The sequence below is a fragment of the Zonotrichia albicollis genome, chromosome 26 (assembly GCF_047830755.1).
Source record: "Zonotrichia albicollis isolate bZonAlb1 chromosome 26, bZonAlb1.hap1, whole genome shotgun sequence".
Lineage (NCBI taxonomy): Eukaryota > Metazoa > Chordata > Aves > Passeriformes > Passerellidae > Zonotrichia > Zonotrichia albicollis.
The window spans coordinates 5,575,825-5,595,155 of record NC_133844.1 but is presented as its reverse complement, the minus strand read 5'-3'; the positions used below and the strand labels follow the sequence as shown (position 1 = coordinate 5,595,155).

At 60.0% G+C, this 19,331-nt stretch overlaps 2 protein-coding genes across 4 annotated transcripts in view; one reads left to right on the top strand and one right to left on the bottom strand.

Annotated features, from left to right (window-relative positions):
- Window positions 1-13,798, top strand: part of BMP1 (bone morphogenetic protein 1) — a 34,405-nt gene extending 20,607 nt beyond the window's left edge. For 2 of the 3 annotated variants that reach the window (XM_074559325.1, XM_074559324.1), the window contains exons 10-20: window positions 3,401-3,517; window positions 3,592-3,737; window positions 6,318-6,513; window positions 6,587-6,712; window positions 6,815-6,975; window positions 8,159-8,339; window positions 11,546-11,671; window positions 11,748-11,875; window positions 11,947-12,160; window positions 12,235-12,485; window positions 13,271-13,798. In XM_074559325.1, coding sequence (XP_074415426.1) covers window positions 3,401-3,517; window positions 3,592-3,737; window positions 6,318-6,513; window positions 6,587-6,712; window positions 6,815-6,975; window positions 8,159-8,339; window positions 11,546-11,671; window positions 11,748-11,875; window positions 11,947-12,160; window positions 12,235-12,485; window positions 13,271-13,405 — 1,781 coding nt within the window. In that variant the 3' untranslated portion in view covers window positions 13,406-13,798. Of the gene's footprint in view, window positions 1-3,400; window positions 3,518-3,591; window positions 3,738-6,317; window positions 6,514-6,586; window positions 6,713-6,814; window positions 6,976-8,158; window positions 8,340-10,853; window positions 11,271-11,545; window positions 11,672-11,747; window positions 11,876-11,946; window positions 12,161-12,234; window positions 12,486-13,270 lie in introns of those variants that run through there. The other variant, XM_074559326.1, reaches the window with a different exon arrangement.
- A 901-nt stretch (window positions 13,799-14,699) lies between these two features.
- PHYHIP (phytanoyl-CoA 2-hydroxylase interacting protein) lies at window positions 14,700-19,296 on the bottom strand. Its single transcript, XM_074559329.1, has 5 exons — window positions 19,065-19,296; window positions 17,993-18,176; window positions 17,159-17,333; window positions 16,091-16,208; window positions 14,700-15,975 (listed from the first exon to the last, which is right to left on the bottom strand). Exons 2-5 carry the CDS (start codon window positions 18,155-18,157, stop codon window positions 15,441-15,443), a joined length of 993 nt encoding a protein of 330 aa, XP_074415430.1. The 5' UTR covers window positions 18,158-18,176; window positions 19,065-19,296; the 3' UTR covers window positions 14,700-15,440.
- Window positions 19,297-19,331: the final 35 nt, after the last annotated feature.

Below are 19,331 nucleotides of genomic sequence, written 5' to 3'. Positions count from 1 at the left end.
TCCAGGGAGATTCCAGCCTCCTGGTCCCATCCCTGTGATGTTCCCCAGGGAGATTCCAGGGTCCTGGTCCCATGCATGGGGTGTTCTCCAAGAGATGCCAGGGTCCTGCTCCCACCCTGAGGAGCTGGATATTTCCCATGGAGATTCCAGGGGGATTCCAGCCTCCTGGTCCCATCCCTGTGATGTTCCCCAGGGAGATTCCAGGGTCCCAGTTCCACCCCAAGGAGCTGGGTGTTCTTCAGGGAGGTTCCAGGAAGATTCCAGCATCCTGGTCCCATCCCTGCGATGTTCCCCAAGAGATGCCACAGTCCCACCCCAAGGAGCAGAATTGTCCCCAGGGAGATTCCAGTCCCTGTGATGTTCCCCAGGGGGATTCCAGGGTCCTGGTCCCATCCCTGTGATGTTCCCCAAGAGATGCCACTGTCCCAGTCCCACCCTGAGGAGCTGGATGTTCCCCATGGAGATTCCAGTCCCTGTGATGTTCCCCAGGGGGATTCCAGCCTCCTGGTCCCATCCCCTTGATGTTCTCCAGGGAGATTCGAGATTCTAGCCCCATCCCTGGGATGTTCCTGAAGAGATGCCAGTGTCCTCGTTCCATCCCTGTGATGTTCCCCAGGGAGATTCCAGTGTCCCAGTCCCACCCTGAGGAGCTGGATGTTCCCCATGGAGATTCCTGTCCCTGTGATGTTCCTCAGGGAGATTCCAGCGTCCTTGTTCCATTCCTGTGATGTTTCCCAAGGCGATTCCAGCATCCTGGTCCCATCCCTGTGATGTTCCCCAGGGAGATTCCAGGGTCCCAGTTCCACCCCAAGGAGCTGGGTGTTCTTCAGGGAGGTTCCACGAAGATTCCAGCATCCTGGTCCCATCCCTGCGATGTTCCCCAAGAGATGCCACAGTCCCACCCCAAGGAGCAGGATTGTCCCCAGGGAGATTCCAGTCCCTGTGATGTTCCTCAGGGAGATTCCAGTGTCCTTGTCCCATTCCTGTGATGTTCCCTGAGAGATTCCAGCATCCTGGTCCCATCCCCTTGATGTTCTCCAGGGAGATTCGAGATTCTAGCCCCATCCTTGGGATGTTCCTGAAGAGATGCCAGGGTCCTCGTTCCATCCCTGTGATGTTCCCCAGGGAGATTCCAGTGTCCCAGTCCCACCCTGAGGAGCTGGATGTTCCCCATGGAGTTTCCTGTCCCTGTGATGTTCCTCAGGGAGATTCCAGGGTCCTTGTTCCATTCCTGTGATGTTTCCCAAGGCGATTCCAGCATCCTGGTCCCATCCCTGTGATGTTCCCCAAGAGATTCCAGGGTCCTGATTCCACCCCAAAGAGCTGGGTGTTCCCCAGGGAGGTTCCAGGGAGATTCTAGCGTCCTGGTTCCATCCCTGGGATGTTCCCCAAGAGATGCCAATATCCTCATCCCATCCCTGTGGTGTTCCTCAGGGAGATTCCAGGGTCCTGGTCCTATCTCTGTAACGTTCCCCAGGGAGATTCCAGCATCCTGGTCCCATCCCTGGGATGTTCCCCAAGAGATGCCAGTGTTCTCATCCCATCCCTGTGGTGTTCCCCAGGGAGACTCCAGTCCCTGTGATGTTCCCCAGGGAGATTCCAGGATCCCAGTCCTGTCCCTGGGATGTTCCCCAGGGAGATTCCAGTGTCCTTGTCCTCATCCCATCCCTGTGATGCTCTCCAGGGAGATTCTAGTCCTTGTGATATTCTCCAGGGAGATTCCAGGATCCCAGTCCCATCCCTGTGGTGTTCCCCAGGGACGCTGCAGGATCCCAGCCCCATCCCATGAACTGGATGTTCCCCAAACCCCAGGACTCCCAAATCCCCTGGAATCAGCAGCTGACGTGAAACAGCCAGAAAAGCCAGAAAGGACTGGGGAGGAGTGGAGGGAGAAGCAGCCTTTGGCTTTGGGCTGGAAAGGGGCAGCGGGGGGACCAGGAGGAGGTGGAAGTGAGGAAGAGGAAGTGGTGAGGAAGAAGAGAAGGTGGTGAGGAAGAAGAGGAGGTGGTGGTGATGAAGTGAAGGTCATGAGGAGGAAGAGGAAGTCATGATGAGGTAGACAAGGTGGCAGAAAGGAAAAGATGATGATGAGAAAAAGAAGGAGAGGGCAAGGAAGAGGAGATGGCAGTGAGGAAGAGGAGATGGTGGTGAGGAAAGGGAGATGGCGGTGAGGAAGAGGAGATGGTGAGCAGGAAGAGGAGGTGGCAGTGGGGAAGAGGAGATGGCAGTGAGGAAGAGCAGGGGGTGTGAGGAAGAGCAGGTGGTGATGAGGAAGAGGAGGTCATGAAGAGGTAGACAAGGTAGAGAAAGGAAGAGGTGATTATTGTAAGAAAGAGAAGGAGAGGGCAAGGAAGAGGAGATGGCGGTGAGGAAGATGAGGTGGCTGTGAGGAAGAGGAGGTAGTAGTGAGGAAGAGGAGGTGGCAGTGAGGAAGAGGAGCTGGTGAACAGGAAGAGGAGGTAGTAGTGAGGAAGAGCAGGTGGCGGTGAGGAAGAGGAGCTGGTGAACAGGAAGAGGAGGTGGTGGTGAGGAAGGGGAGATGGAGGTGAGGAAGAGGAAGTCATGAGGTTGAAAAGGAAGCCATGGTGACTTAGACAAGGTGGCAGAAAGGAAGGGGTGATGATGAGAGAGAGGAGAGGACAAGGAAAGAGGAGGTGGCGGTGAGGAAGAGGAGATGGCAGTGAGGAAGAGGAGGTCATGAGGACTAAGAGAAAGTCATGGTGAGTTAGACAAGGTGGCAGAAAGGAAGAGGTGATGATGAGAAAGAGAAGGATGGGGCAAGGAAGAGGAGATGGCAGTGAGGAAGAGGAGGTGGCTGTGAGGAAGAGCAGGTTGCGGTGAGGAGGAAGAGGTGGTGGTGAGGAAGAGGAGATGGTGAGCAGGAAGAGGAGATGGCAGTGAGGAAGAGGAGGTGGTAATGAGGAAAAGGAGGTGGCAGCCAGGAAAAGGAGATAGCGGTGAGGAAGAGGAGATGGCAGTGAGGAAGAGGAGGGAGCAGTGAGGGAGAGGAGGTGGTGAGCAGGAAGAGGAGCTGGTGATGATGAAGAGAAGGTGGCAGTGAGGAAAAGATGGCCGTGAGGAAGAGGTGGTAGCAGCGAGGAAAAGAAGGCAGTGAGGAAGAGGAAGTGGCAGTGAGGAAGAGGAGATGGTAATGAGGAAGAGAAGGTGGCGGTGAGGAAGAGGAGACGGCGGTGAGGAAGAGGAGATGGTGAGCAGGAAGAGGAGGTGGTGGTGAAGAAGAGGTGGCAGTGAGGAAAAGAAGATGGCAGTGAGGAAGAGGTGGTGGCAGTGAGGAAGAGGAGGTGGTGATGAGGAAGAGCAGGTGGTGGTGAGGAAGAGCAGGTGGCGGTGAGGAAGAGGAGGGTCCCAGCACGGCAGCCCAGCACGCCTTCCTCCCCAGGCAGGTTCTGCGGGAACAAGCTGCCCGAGCCCATCATCTCCACCGACAGCCGCCTGTGGGTGGAGTTCCGCAGCAGCAGCAACTGGGTGGGCAAAGGTTTCTTCGCCGTCTACGAAGGTAGGGGGGAGCAGCGGGGCCCAGGGGGCGGCCGGGGGCCCGGGGGGGCTCAGGCTGCTGCTCCTCCCTTCCAGCCATCTGCGGGGGGGACGTCAAGAAGGACAACGGCCACATCCAGTCCCCCAATTATCCCGATGACTACCGGCCCAGCAAGGTGTGCGTCTGGAAAATCACCGTGTCCGAGGGCTACCACGTGGGACTGACCTTCCAGTCCTTCGAGGTGGGTCAGCATCCCCCCACAAATGAAATAGGGATGTCCTGGTTCTGGGCAAATTTGGGACAGAACCCCCAAAGGGGCTCCTCTGGGAGAGCAGATTCAAATTACGGTGACATCTTACTATGACATCTTTCTTACTGTGACACCTTGCTGTGACACTTTACTGTGACATATTATTGTGACATCTTCCTGTGACATCTGTCTTACTGTGATATCTTCCTGTGACAGGTTCCTGTGACATCTTCCTGTGACGTCTTTCTTACTGTGACACCTTACTGTGACATCTTACTGTGACATCTTTCTTACTGTGACACCTTACTGTGACACTTTACTATGACATCTTACTGTGACACCTTACTGTGCCACCTTACTGTGACATATTATTGTGACATCTTCCTGTGACATCTGTCTTACTGTGATATCTTCCTGTGACATGTTCCCGTGACATCTTACTGTGATATCTTTCTTACTGTGACACCTTACTGTGACATCTTACTGTGACATCTTACTGTGACATCCATCTTATTGCGCCATCATTTTTAGTGTGACATCTTCATGTGACATCTTACTGTGCCATTTTATTGTAACATCTTACTGTGACATCGTTCTTACCGTGCCATCTTACTGGCCACCTTACTGTGACACCTTACTGTGACATCCATGTTATTGTGCCTTCTTTCTTGCTGTGCCATCTTATTGTGACATCTTACTGTGACACCTTTCTCTCTGTGACATCTTATTGGCCATCTTACAGTGATGTTTTTCTTACTGTGACACCTTGCTGTGACACTTTACTGTGACATCTCACTGTGCCATCTTTCTTACTGTGACACCTTGCTGTGACACTTTACTCTGACACCTTACTGTGACACCTTACTGTGACATCTGTCTTACTGTCATATCTTCCTGTGACATCTTCCTGTGACATCTTTCTTATTGTGACACCTTACTGTCCATCTTACTGTGCCATCTTACTGTGATACCTTCCTGTGACATCTTACTGTGACACCTTTCTCTCTGTGACGTCGTACTGGCCATCTTACAGTGATGTTTTTCTTACTGTGACACCTTCCTGTGACACTTTACTATGACATCTCACTGTGCAATCTTACTGTGACATCTTACTGTGCCACCTTACTGTGACATATTATTGTGACATCTTCCTGTGACATCTGTCTTACTGTCATATCTTCCTGTGACATGTTCCTGTGACACCTTACTGTGACATCTTTCTTACTGTGACACCTTACTGTGACATCTTACTGTGACATCCATCTTATTGTGCCATCATTTTTACTGTGACATCTTCATGTGACATCTTACTGTGCCATTTTATTGTAACATCTTACTGTGACATCGTTCTTACCGTGCCATCTTACTGGCCACCTTATTGTGACACCTTACTGTGACATCCATGTTATTGTGCCTTCTTTCTTGGTGTGACATCTTATTGTGACATCTTACTGTGACACCTTTCTCTCTGTGACATCTTATTGGCCATCTTACAGTGATGTTTTCTTACTGTGACACCTTCCTGTGACATTTTACTATGACATCTCACTGTGCCATCTTTCTTACTGTGCCATCTTTCTTACTGTGACACCTTCCTGTGACACTTTATTATGACATCTCACTGTGCCATCTTTCTTACTGTGACACTTTACTATGACATCTGACTGTGCCACCTTACTGTGACATATTATTGTGACATCTTCCTGTGACATCTGTCTTACTGTCATATCTTCCTGTGACATGTTCCTGTGACATCTTCCTGTGACATCATTTTTACTGTGACCCCTTCCTGTGACATCTTACTGTGATACCTTTCTCTCTGTGACATCTTATTGGCCATCTTACAGTGATGTTTTTCTTACTGTGACACCTTCCTGTGACACTTTATTATGACATCTTACTGTGCCATCTTTCTTACTGTGACACCTTACTGTGACATCCATCTTATTGCGCCATCATTTTTACTGTGACATCTTCATGTGACATCTTATTGTGCCATTTTATTGTAACATCTTACTGTGACGTCGTTCTTACCGTGCCATCTTACTGGCCACCTTATTGTGACACCTTACTGTGACATCCATGTTATTGTGCCTTTCTTACTGTGCCATCTTATTGTGACACCTTACTGTGACACCTTTCTCTCTGTGACATCTTATTGGCCATCTTACAGTGATGTTTTTCTTACTGTGACACCTTCCTGTGACATTTTACTATGACATCTTACTGTGCCACCTTACTGTGACATATTATTGTGACATCTTCCTGTGACATCTGTCCTACTGTCATATCTTCCTGTGACATGTTCCTGTGACATCTTACTGTGACATCTTTCTTACTGTGACACCTTACTGTCCATCTTACTGTGCCATCATTTTTACTATGCCATCTTATTGTGATACCTTACTGTGACATCATTTTTACTGTGACACCTTCCTGTGACATCTTACTGTGACACCTTTCTCTCTGTGACGTCGTACTGGCCATCTTACAGTGATGTTTTTCTTACTGTGGCACCTTCCTGGGACACCTTTCTGTGCCCCCTGGCTGTGGCACTGTCCCCCTCCCCAGATCGAGCGCCACGACAGCTGTGCCTACGATTACCTGGAGATCCGCGACGGCAGCAGCGACTCCAGCAGCCTCATCGGCCGCTACTGCGGCTACGACAAACCCGACGACATCAAGAGCACCTCCAACAAGCTCTGGATGAAATTCGTGTCCGACGGCTCCATCAACAAGGCCGGCTTCGCCGTCAACTTCTTCAAAGGTTTGGGGGGAGCTCTGGGGGGTGCAGGGGGTGCTGCAGCCCCCCGGCCGCTCACCCCCTGTGCCCTGCCCAGAGATGGACGAGTGTTCTCGCCCCAACAACGGCGGCTGCGAGCAGCGCTGCGTCAACACCCTGGGCAGCTACAAGTGTGCCTGCGACCCTGGCTACGAGCTGGCGTCTGATAAACGCCGCTGTGAGGGTGAGTGAGCCCATGAGACCCCCCCCCAAAAACCCGCTCTGTGCCCCTTGGTGCGCCCCCAGCCCCGTGGAGGTGACGGGCGCTGGTGGTGCCGCCCTGCAGCCGCCTGCGGAGGGTTCCTCACCAAGCTCAACGGCTCCATCACCAGCCCGGGGTGGCCCAAGGAGTATCCCCCCAACAAGAACTGCATCTGGCAGCTGGTGGCGCCCACCCAGTACCGCATCTCCCTGCAGTTCGACTTCTTCGAGACCGAGGGCAACGATGTGAGTGGGGGGAGCAGCCCCTCTCTGCCCCCCGTGCCACCCCTTACCCATGCCAGGAGTGCAGCCCCAAGACCCTCCAACCACAGGCAGCCTTGCTGGCAGCACGTTTGGGGGGGTTTCTCCTCTTTTGCGGGACAATTTGCTCCTAATTCAAAGCTGGGGGTACAGCCCCAAACTCTATAGCCACAGGCAGCCTTGCTGGCAGCACATTTTGAGGGATTTTCTCCTCTTTTAGGGGACAAATGGCTCTTAATTCAGAGCTGGGGTTACAGCCCCAAACTCTACAGCCACAGGCAGCCCTGCTGGCAGCACATTTTGGAGGTTTTCTCCTCTTTTGCGGGACAATTTGCTTTTATTTCAGAGCTGGGGGTGCAACCCCTGGTGTCAAAACACTCCAGCCACAGGTAGCCTTGATAGCAGCATATTTTGGGAGGTTTCCTCCTCTTTTCGGGGACAATTGGCTCCTACCTCAGAGCCCCCAGTCCCAAAACTCCCCAGGCACAGGCAGCCTTGCTGGCAGCATATTTTGAGGGATTTTCTCCTCTTTTTGGGGACAATTTGCTCCTAATTCAGAGCTGGGGGTACAGCCCCAAACTCTAGAGCCACATGCAGCCTGGCTGGCAGCACATTTTGGGGAGTTTTCTCATGTTTTAGGGGTTAATTGGCTTCTACTTCAGAACTGGGGGTGCAGCCCCCAGCCCCAAAACCCTCCAGCTATGGGCAGCCTTGCTGGCAGCACATTTTGAGGGATTTTCTCCTCTTTTAGGGGACAATTTGCTCTTAATTCAGAGCTGGGGTTACAGCCTCAAACTCTACAGCCACAGGCAGCCTGGCTGGCAGCACATTTTGGGGGAGGTTCTCCTCTTTTTGGGGACAATTTGCTCCCAATTCAGAGCTGGGGATGGAGCCCCCAGTCCCCAAACCTTCCAGGCACAGGCAGCCTGGCTGGCAGCACATTTTGGGGGGTTTTCTCCTCTTTTAGGGGACAATTGGCTCTTATTTCAGAGTCCCCAGTCCCAAAACCCTCCAGCTATGGGCAAGCCTTGCTGGCAGCACATTTTGGGAGATTTTCTCTTCTTTTGGGGAACAATTGGCTCCTAATTCAGACCTGGGGGTGCTCTCAGGGGGTGCTGGTGGCCCCCAGGGTGGCACCACGGCGTCCCCAGCCCCGTGTCACCCCCAGGTGTGCAAATATGACTTTGTGGAGGTGCGCAGCGGGCTCACAGCCGACTCCAAGCTGCACGGGAAGTTCTGCGGCGCCGAGAAGCCCGAGGTCATCACCTCCCAGTACAACAACATGAGGATCGAGTTCAAATCCGACAACACCGTCTCCAAAAAAGGCTTCAAAGCCCATTTCTTCTCAGGTAGAGCTGCCTGGCCCCAGCACGGGCACCCCCTGCCCTCCCTCACCCAGCCAGGCCCCCCAAAACGCCGCTAACGCTTCCCTTGGCCACGCCAGGGGTGCAGCCCCAAAACCATTCAGCCACAGAAAACCAGGCTGGCAGCACATTCTGGGAGGTTTTCTGTTCTTTTGGGGGACAATTGGCTCCTACTTCAGAACTGGGGGTGCAGCCCCCAGTCTCAAACCTTCCAGGCACAGGCAGCCTTGCTGGCAGCACATTTTGGGAGGTTTTGTCCTCTTTTGAGGGATAATTGGCTCCTAATTCAGAACTGAGGGTGCAGTCCCAAAACCCTCCAGCCATGGGCAGCCTGGCTGGCAGCACATTTTTGGGGGTTTTCTCCTCTTTTGGGGGATAATTGGCTCCTATCTCAGAGTCCCCAAGCCCAAATCCCTCCAGCCACAGGCAGCCTTGCTGGCAGCACATTTTTGGGGGTTTTCTCCTCTTTTGGGGGACAATTGGCTCTTATCTCAGATCCCCCAGTCTCAAAACCCTCCAGCTACAGGCAGCCTGGCTGGCAGCCCATTTTGGAGGTTTTTTCCTCTTTTGGGGGACAATTGGCTCCTATTTCAGAGCTGGGCGTGCTCTCAGGGCCTCCCCAAGCAGCCAGGGGATGCTGGGCTCCAGCTGGGGACAGGGGTGTGCTGGGCCCCGGGTGCTGCACCCCTGGGGTGGCCTTCCCAGGGTGGGGGGACGGTGACACCCCGCTCTGCTGCTGCTGCTGCTGCTGCTGCTGCTGCTGCTCCCGCTCTGCTGCACGGCCCCGGCTCCCCCCGCTCCCCGCGCAGGGCGCTCCGCATCCCGGCCTCAGCATCCGGAGCCAGCGCTCCTCCCAAACACCATCCCCGGCCTCTCCCTGTCCGCTCTCCTCTCCCGGGCCACCCCTCCACGAGGCGGTGTCACCTTCGGACGGGTTTGGTGCGCAGGGATGGCGACACCACCAAACGCTGGATGCGCTGGGGGCTGCCACGGGACCCACCGGGTGTGGCACGGTGCCCTGGACGCCATCCCAGCTCTGAGAGAGCCCTGAGCCGTTTTTGAGGGGCTCCGGCTGCGGGAGCGGCGTTCCCGGAGCGGCAGAGCCCCGCGGGCCGGGCACGGAGTGTCTTTGCTTTATGTGTTCAATGAAAACCAAGGCGAGGAGGGCGGCGCTGGGGGCCCAGCCGTCGGGAGCCGGCGCCCTCCACAAAGCGATTCCTCGGGGATTCCTCGGGGAAGCCGAGCGGGACCACGGGGCAGCCGGGTGAGTCTCCGCCCGGAGCGCTTCGGGCTCCATCCTCATTATCCCCATCCCCTTTTCCCTCTTCTTCCTCACCCCACGGGATATGCGGTGATAATAGATCATCAAACCATCTCCTGCACCTTCCCCCGCTCAGGTCTCGGGCTTTCCCGGCAGCAGGACCACCCTGGAGGACTCGGCCACCTCTGGTCCCTCCGGGGTTGCTCCCTGGGCAAAACCTCTCCCGTGCGGCCCCTTTTTGGCCGCGGAGGGTCCCCGCGCTCCGGACGAGCCCCTCGGTGCCGCGGGGCAGCCTGGCCGTCCGGGGGCCCGTTTTTCCCCGCTGAAGACGTGACCCCTTCCTCCTCCTCCTCTTCCTCCTCTTCCTCCTCCTCCTCCTCCCGGGATGCACGTTCCTCCCGGGAATCCGCCACGGTGTCGGCATCCAGGTAGGTCCCCCCGGCTCTCTGCCGAGCCCCGGCGGCGCTGGGGGGTCCGCAGCGGGGGGAGAGGCGCTGCCGGGGGCTGCGGGGCGGTCGGAGCAGCCCGGAGCCGTCGGATGCCCGCGGGGGAGAACGGTGAGCGATGCCGGCTGGCGGCGAGCGAGCTGCTTGGAATAAAGGATCGCTAAGCAAAGACACCGAGCCGCTGGGCTTCTTTCCGCTGCCGACTCTCTGCTGCTCTCGTCTCGCCCGCTCAGGCTCCCAGCTCGCCCTCCAGCCGTGCTGGAGCTGCTCTGAGCACAGGAGCCCCTTCCCAACCCCAACCGGGCCTTTCTGCCTCGCCTCCTCCTCCCTCACACCGAGGAGACGCCGGGTTACAGCTTGAGAGGCGGCCGGGGGGTCGGGGCAGGACCCCCACTCACCGATGGCTCCTCCCGGCCCCGCTGTGAGCTCGGAGGGGGCTCTGGGGGCTCCGGTGCCCGCTTGCCGCTGCCTTCCCTCCCCACAACACCGCCCCGAGGGCAGGGGGAGCGATGGCACCTCGAGGGGTCTTTGGGAGGTCAATCCGCCCAGCTCGGGGTGACCCCAAACCCCTCCAGCGCCATTCCTAGCCCTAGAAACCCACCCAAAGCCCATCCTCACCCTCCTCCTCCTCTTCCTCCCCGCAGAGCCGCTCGCCCCGGCCGCAGAGGGGCTCCCCGGGGGTCCCCTCGCTGCTGCTTCCCCCCGGCTGCCGCTCCGCATGGCCCCCCCAGCCCCTCCCCGCCGCCCCCCGCCCCCCATCGCTTCCCCCCTTCTCTCCCTCTCTCTCCGCAGAGAAGAAGCAGCAGCTGCAGCCGCCCAAGTCTCGCCCGCCCGGCCTCAAGTTCCGCATGCAGAAGCGGCCGCGGGGCCCCTCGTGAGCCGCTCCGTCCTCTCCGTCTTTCTCAGGAACGCCGCGGCCCCGGAGCCGTGCGGGAGCACGGTGGGACCGAGCCGAGCCGAGCCGAGCCGTGCTGCCGGCCCCGGCAGCCTTTTGCTTGACAGAACTGGTTGTTGACCTTATTTTTATTTTTTTTTTTAACTTTTTTTAACTTTTTTTTTTTTTTTTTTGGTTCTAAGCACCCCACCCCCTTGGTTTTGTCATTGACCAGCTGACCTTGTTTGTTTTATTTCCCCCCCCCACCCTCTCCCCTCAATTTTTACCGTGTCTGTGACATTTCCTATCGATGAGTAAAGAGGGACTCCAGCGTCCTGGTCTTTCTTGTGCATCTTTGGTTGTCACTGTGTGTTTTTCTGCCTCTCTCCCCGTCCGTGCTGGCAGCAGGTAATGGTGGCACCCATGGGTGAGCCCACGGGAGAGGAGGAGCCCTCGGTGCCCGCAGGGGCTGGGATGCTGGAGCTGCTTCGCTGCTGCCCGGGGGCGCTTGCTTGGCTGGAGGGCAGCGGGGCTGGGGGGCCTGGGGGGATGGAATTGCACCGTTCCAGGCTTTCCCAGCCCGCTCAGGGATCACTCTGCTCTCTCCCAGACAAGGATGAGTGCTCCAAGAACAACGGGGGCTGCCAGCACGAGTGCCTCAACTCCTTCGGCAGCTACGAGTGCCAGTGCCGCAGCGGCTTCGTGCTGCACGACAACAAGCACGACTGCAAGGAAGGTGGGTCCAGCCCGCCCCCAATTCCCTTGGGAACCCCCCAGCCACCCCTCTGTGACCCTCCTGGCTGTCCCCACAGCTGGCTGTGACCACAAGGTGACATCTGTCTCGGGGACCATCACCAGCCCCAACTGGCCCGATAAATACCCCAGTAAGAAGGAGTGCACCTGGGCCATCAGCACCACGCCAGGGCACCGCATCAAGCTGGTAGGGATTTGGGGGTGGGGGGCACTGGGGTCACCTCTGCCGAGCCCCAACCTCACCCAGACCCTCCACAGAGCTTCTCAGAGCTGGATGTGGAGGCACAGCAGGAATGCACCTACGACCACCTGGAGATCTTCGATGGGAAGGACGCCAAGGCGCCGGCGCTCGGCCGCTTCTGCGGGGCCAAGGAGCCCGAGCCCATCGTCTCCTCGGGCAACAAGATGTTCCTCAAGTTTGTGTCTGATAACTCCATCCAGAAGAAGGGATTCGAGGCCACGCACAGCACAGGTACCTGGGTGGGGCTGGGAAGTGGGGTTATGGGCACAGAGCCCCCAAACCCTAACCCCCATCTCCTCCCGCAGTGTGCGGGGGCCAGGTGCGCGCCGAGGTGAAGACCAAGGATTTGTATTCCCACGCACAATTTGGGGACAACAACTACCCGGGGGGCTCGGACTGCGAGTGGGTGATCATGGCCGAGGAGGGCTTCGGGGTGGAGCTCATCTTCCAGACCTTTGAGATCGAGGAGGAGGCCGACTGTGGATACGACTACATGGAGCTCTTCGACGGCTACGACGGGACGGCCCCACGCCTCGGCCGCTTCTGCGGCTCCGGGGTGAGCCTGGGATGTGGGACGGGGGGTGAGGAGTGAGGGTTCAAGGTAAGGGATGAGGCAGAGCCAGAGCAGTGTGGAAAAATCTCCATGGGAATTTGGTGTGGTGTGATAAATCCCACCCTCCATAGTGCAAATATTCCCAGCCTCAATGGGTGCTCGTGGATCAGCAGTGTGGAGAAATCCCCATGGGAATTTGGTGTATTGTGATGATTCCCACTCTCCACTGTGCAAATTTCCACTCTGCACAGTGCAAATCCCCATGGGAGTTGGTGTGGTGTGATAAATCCCACCCTCCAGAGTGCAAATATTCCCAGCTACAATGGGTGCTCACCCCAGGAGTGCTCATGGATCAGCTGTGTGGAGAAATCCCCATGGGAATTTGGTCTGGTGTGATGATTCCCACTCTCCACAGTGCAAATTTCCACTCTGCACAGTGCAAATCCCCATGGGAATTTGGTGTGGTGTGATCAATCCCACCCTCCAGAGTGCAAATATTCCCAGCTACAATGGGTGCTCACCCCGGGGGTGCTCATGGATCAGCAGTGTGGAGAAATCCCCACAGGAATTTGTGTGATGATTCCCACTCTCCCCAGTGCAAATATTCCCACCTGCCATGGGTGCTCACCCCAAGAGTGCTCATGGATCAGCAGTGTGGAGAAATCCCCATGGGAATTTGGTGTATTGTGATGATTCCCACTCTCCCCAGTGCAAATATTCCCACGTGCCATAGATGCTCACCCCGGGGGCGTTCATGGATCTGAGCACCCCCTCCCTCCCCCCCTCAGCCCCCCGAGGAGGTTTACTCGGCCGGAGACTCGGTGATGATCCGCTTCCACTCGGACGACACCATCAACAAGAAGGGTTTCCACCTTCGCTACACCAGCACCAAGTTCCAGGACACGCTGCACACGAGGAAATGAGGGCCGGGGGTCCCGGCCCCGCCGCGGGCAGGGGAGGAGGAGGAGGAAGAGGAGGAGGAAGAGGGCAGGGAGGACGGCGGGGAGCGCTGCCCCGCACAGACTGCACGGAGGAGGAGCACACAGCCAACCTCAGCACTCAAGACACGCTCGCACGGGGCCCCGGGGCTCGGGCGCCCACGGCACGGGGGGCACAGGGGGGGTCCCCGCCGGCAGCCGCCCACCCCGGGGCTGGGGAGGGGCCGAGCAGGACCCGCTGCCCTCCTCTGCCCCGGCCAAAGCTCTGAATGTACAAACCAGTAACCGGGAAGAGCCCAACACACACAAGGTGCTGTCTCTCTCTTGTACCCATGAAATAAATACCCTTGTACTTGGAGCGGGGGCAGCCGCGGCCTCTTTGCTTCCAGCCCGGCAGAACAGCACCCGAAATGGGGCTGGGCTGGGGGGGAAAGCAGCCAGACCCTGCACGGACCCCAATCCTAAAAGAGAAGCTCCATCATTGGGGTTCTGATGGAGCAGAGCCACGAACTCCAACCAAGGTCCTGAGGAGGGCGGTGGGCTCGGAGCCCCCAGGACTCTGCAGGTGGGTTTTGTCCCCCCACCCCTTTATTTCGAGGTGTCTCTGAGGCAGCAGCCGCTGTGGGGTGGGTGGGTGGCAGGGTGGGTGGGTGCCATGTGCTGTGCCCACCGCGTGCTCCAGCGCGTGCCCATGGTGGCAGGTGGCAGATGGAGGGTGGGCTGTGCCACGGCCCCCGCGCCCACCGCGTGCCTCGACCCCTCCTGCAGCCCCTGCTCGCTGCTGCTGCTGCTGCCACGGGGAGGCTGCTGCTCCCTCCGTGTGCCAGCCCTGGCATGCTCCGTGGGCACAACCGGGATGGGCACCGGGGCTTTCAGTCTCTGTGCGGTGAAGAGCTCGGGGGATTTTTCAGTGGCAGGATGAGGAGCAACGGCCATAAACACAAACAGGAGTTCCACCTCAACGTGAGGGAGAGCTGCTTTCCACGGAGGGTGGCAGAGCACTGGGACAGCCCCAGGCGAGGGTGGCGCCTCCCTCCCTCTCTGGCCGCATTCCAAACGTGCTCCTGTGTCACCTGAGCCAGGTGACCCTGCCCGGGCAGGTGCGATGGACCTGGTGATCTCCAGGAAGGCCCTTCCGACCTGAACTTGTCTCAGAGCTGCCGAGGGGCCACCTTGTCCCCTCCCAGTCCCAGATCCCCGGATCGGTGTGGGGATTGTGGGGGGGATCTGAGCCACTCCTTGGGGTCCCGTGGGGGACAGACGCGCGTGACACGGCCGGTGGCGACCGCACAGAGTTTATTGAAACACCTCCAGCACAGCACAGGGATGCTCGGGGAGGGGGAGCCGTTGTTGTAGAGCGTGCAGGGGGGACACAGAGACGGGGGGCGGGCACCCCGGGGGGGCCGCACGCAAGCGCCATGCTGCCGACGGCTCATGCGGGGGGCGGCGGGTTTGGGGGGGCACGGGGAGGGAGGGGGGCTGCAGATCCGTTCTCCCCTTCCCCGGCTCCTCCGGCTGCCTCCGGGGCCGCGGGGCCGGGGACGCGCAGAGCAGAGAGGGACGGGACGCGGGGGCGCGCCCGGGGGTCCCCCACGGCACCGCGGTGTCCGAGCACCCCCCGTCCCCGGGAGCAGTTCAAAACCGGGGGGTGCTTCCAATATCTCCCTGAACCCCCTGGAATAGCCGGGGAGCCCCAGTCCCGGCGGGCAGGGCCGGGGCTCCCTGGGAGCTGCGCGAACCTGGGGCGGGGGGATGCGGGGGACGCCGGAGGGAGGGGAAGGGGGGTCCCGGAGCGGGGCAGAGCGCGGGGCTCACGCCAGCGAGGACGCTGCTGCTCGGCCAGTCCAGGAGATGAAGGCTTCCTCCCTCGGGGCGCACAGCGGCGCGGGCTCTGCCTCCTCGCCGAAGCAGCGTCCCGGCTCCCCCGAGCCCACCCGTGTCCTCCACCCACCGGCGTCCGTGGGAGAAGCCCCCGCGGGCAGCGCCCGTCGCCCTGGCCGGCCCTGCCCGCCTGGGCCGCCTAACGGCCCACGCTGATGTTGCACGTCTTGCAGCTGGGGTCCTTTTTGGCGTTGGCGGTGGAGAGGCTCATGAGCTGGTGGCCGCTGATCTCCCCCAGCACGCCGAGGCTCAGGTCCACCGGCTCCGTGTAAATGACCTCCAGGATGCTGTCCTGGGCGTGGCGGTACACCAGCTCGCCCTCCTCCACGCAGCACGTCAGGAACTTGTTGGAGGAAATGTCCAGCTGGGGAAGGCGCTCCCGGCAGAAGAGATCCCCCGAGGAGCCCTTGGGCGCCAGGACCAGCACGACGTAGTGGTAGGCGGTGTACATGCAGTAGAAGTCCGCGAAGTAGAGGTTGGTGTTGGGGTTGAAGAGGCGCTGCGCCGGGATTTGGAAGCGGTACCGGCCGTAGGGCGAGTCCTGCGGGGGCTGCCCGGTGTTGAACTCGGTGTTGCAGCTGAAGAAGATGCCGTGCAGCATCCCGCTGGTGGGCGAGCCGTGGCTCCCGCTGTTGTCCTTCAGCGACGGCTTCATCACGTTCCCGCAGTGCATCCTGCCACGAGGACGAGGAGGAGGAGGAGGAGGAGGAGGGACACACAGACAGGCACAGGCAGGGTCAGGGAATGCGCTCTGCGGGCGGGGAGCGTGGGCAATGGGGCTGGGGGTACCTGACGTGCTGGAAATACTCCTTGTGCTGGTTGCGGTAGAAGACGGAGAAGCGCAGCATGCGGCCGGCGATCAGCTCCGCTTTCTCCTGCAGCTGGGCTAGGTGCTCCTTGGCGTAGTCTGGGGACAGGCACGGGGACATCAGGGCGTCTCCATCCCCCTGCAGCAGCCCATCCCTGCCCGCAGCTCCCCGCACCTCCTGCCTCCCACTCATCAGCTGCCGCTCCAACCGGCCCGGCTTGTGCCAGCTCCCGGCATCGCCCCCGTCCTCCTCCGGGCTCCCAGCTCCCAGTGTTTCCCCCATCCTCTCTCCCGGCTCGTGGCTACCGACATTATCCCCGATCTCCTTCGTGGCTCCCAGCACTGACCCCTCTTTGCTCCCAGCTCCTGGGATCGCCCCTGTTCTCCTTCCCAGCTCCTGGGATCGCTCCTGTCCTCCCTCCTTGCTCCCAGCACTGACCCCCTTTCCCTCCCAGCTCTTGGGTTCTCTCCTGTTTTCCCTCCCTGCTCCAGGCATCGTCCCCGTCTTCCCTCTCAGCTCCAGGCATTGCCCTCTTTCCCCTTTTCCCTCCCAGTTCCTGGGGTCGCCCCTATTCTCCCTCCCTGCTCCCGGGATAGTTCCCGTTCTCCCTCCCTGCTCCCAGCACTGACCTCTGTTCTCCCTCCCAGCTCCTGGGTCTCCCCTGTTTTCCCTCCCTGCTCCCAGCTCCAGCCACCATCTCCATCCTCTCTCTCAGCTCCAGGCATTGCCCTCTTCCCCCTTTCCATCTCCCAGCTCCAGGCATCAACCCCATCCTCCCTCCTGGCTCCCAATCCTGGATTTTGCCCCTTCCTCCTCATCCTCCCGGCTCCCAGCACCGCTTCCATCCTCCTCCCAGCTCCAGGTATCAACCCCATCCTCCTTCCCCAGCGTCCCCTTTCCCGGCCCAGCTCCCGATCCCAGGAGCATCAATCCCGTCCTCCCTCCCGGCTCCCAGCATCGCCCCCGTCCTCCCCCCAGCTCCGGGCTGCTGGCATCGCCCCCATCCTCCCTCCGGCCTCCCGGGGACGCCCCCACGGTCCCCGCTCACCCCCGGTGCAGAACTCCACGGTCTCGCTCCAGCCGGACACCAGGTACTCGCCGTCGCTCTGCTTGACCGCCGTCTGCACGGCCACGCTGTACTCGGTGCGGGGGCTCAGGAACCAGTGGCCCCGCACCGTCATGGGCAGCGGCACCGCCTTGGCCACCAGCTTGGTGGGGACATCCTGCGCCGAGCGGCGAGGGTCAGGCGGGACAGCATCCCCCCGCACCCCCCGGGTACCGCGCACCCCGAAATATCCACGGAGACCCCCCCAAAATATCCACGGGCAGCTCCCCTTGCTCTGTGCCCACAGCGCTGCCCCAATCGTGTACCCAAACGTGTCCCCACTGCCGGGGGGACACAGAGTCCCCGAGGTGGTTTCGGGGTCCCCCCGCTGCCGGTGGCATCTCGCGGTGTCAAGAGGCCACGGAGCAGCTCCGCAGTGCAGAGCCGTTTCTGTGGCAACGGCGGATGCTGAAGTCGGGAGATGGAGGGGAAAAAAAAAATATCCCACCCCCCCTCCACCCCTTATTATTGGGGAGGAGAGAGAAAAAAAAAATAATGTTAAACATTAAATAGCATCACCGTGGCAACGGCGCTGCTAAAAACGGCCCGAATTAGTGACTCGCAGCGCGGGGAGGGGGAGCAGGAGCAGCTCAGCTCCCCCGCGGGGGCTCAGCGGGGTCCGCCACCCCCCGATCCCCGTCCCGGTCCCCTGCGCCAGCGTGTCCCGTGACGGGAATGACCCAAATTCAGCGCTAGAGAGGGCTAAGAGCCGGTTCCTCCCCGCCAAGCCCGTCTCCTCTCCCCGGGCAGGGGGTCCCGCGGCCTCCCCCGGCTCACCCGGTGCTTGAACTTGTTGGAATTCTTGTTCTCCTTCTTGTTGAGGTCGATGAAGTAGTGGGTGACCCTCTCCAGGTCCCCCTTCTCCATGGCCCAGGAGATGCGGAAGGAATCGCAGGTGATGTTGTTGATCTCGATGTTTTTGGGGGTGGACAGCAGCTCCATGGCCGGAGGGGCTGAGCTCCTGCGGGAGGGGGGGGCACAGCGCGGTGTTCTGGGGGTGCCGAGCCCCCTCTGGCTGCCCACGCCGGCGCTGCCAAGGCTGCCCGCGGCGGAGCAGATGGCAGCGGGGTGGAAGGGCGGCCGGGAGCCAGGAATAGGCAGCGCAGGCAGCAGCAGGCAGCGGGACGCCGCCAACAAGCCCGGTCGGGTGCGGGGGCCCCGGCCGCTCCCCCGGGTGCCGCGGGGCCCCGGCGCGACGCCAGCGGGCGTTTCGGGGTTTGCTCAACACCGGGTGGGGAAAGAAAAACAAGGGGAGAGCCGAGGGAGTTGCTGGGAGAGGGGAGGGTTGGACGCAGGCACTGGAAAAGCTGGATCCGCCTTTGCCCCGGCCCGTGCCTCAGTTTCCCCGCGCCCCCCAGGAAGGCGCTCTGGGGGTGGGCGATGCCCGAGGTGGGGGGACAAGGAGTCGCATCCACGGCACGGGGGGCTGCAGGCGAGGGTGCCCCCCCAGCCTTGGGTGCCAAGGTGCCACCGCCCCCTCCGTGTGCCCACGGCCACCCACGCCGCGCGTGTCCCCGTCACTCGGCACCCACGGCCACCCACGGCCACGTGTCCCCCCCGCCCATCTGCGCCCCAAATCCGCTGTCACCCCCCGGCAGAGCCCTTGCGAAGGTCACCGCTCCGGGGACACGGTGCCACCTCGCTGCCCCGTCCGTCGCCGTGCCCGGCGGTGGCGCAGGAATTCCGCACCGGGATTGTGCCAGCTGCGTCGTGTCACCGTGTCCCCTGAGAGACACCGTGCCCGCCGTGTCCCCCTGCCCTCCGAGCATCCCCCGGCCGTGCCGCGGAGCCCCAACGCCGCCGGGGCTCGGTGGGCGCTCCGGTGTGGCCGCGCCGGTGAGGCCCTTACCTGGCCGTGCCGGGGGGCTGCCGGGAGCCGCGGGGGTGCCGGTGCAGCGGCAGGGCAGGACACGGAGCCCCGGTGGGGCTGATCCAAGCGGGAAGGACGGAGGATGCCGGAGGGAGCGAGGTGGTACCCGGCGATGCCGCGTCGCTGCCTGCGGCTGATGCGAATGGGATCCTCCCAGCCAGCTCGGAAATAGCAAACACCCTCCAGAGGAGGGAGAGGAGAGAGAAAAAAAAAAAAAAAAAAAAAAAAGGGGGAAAAATAGATATC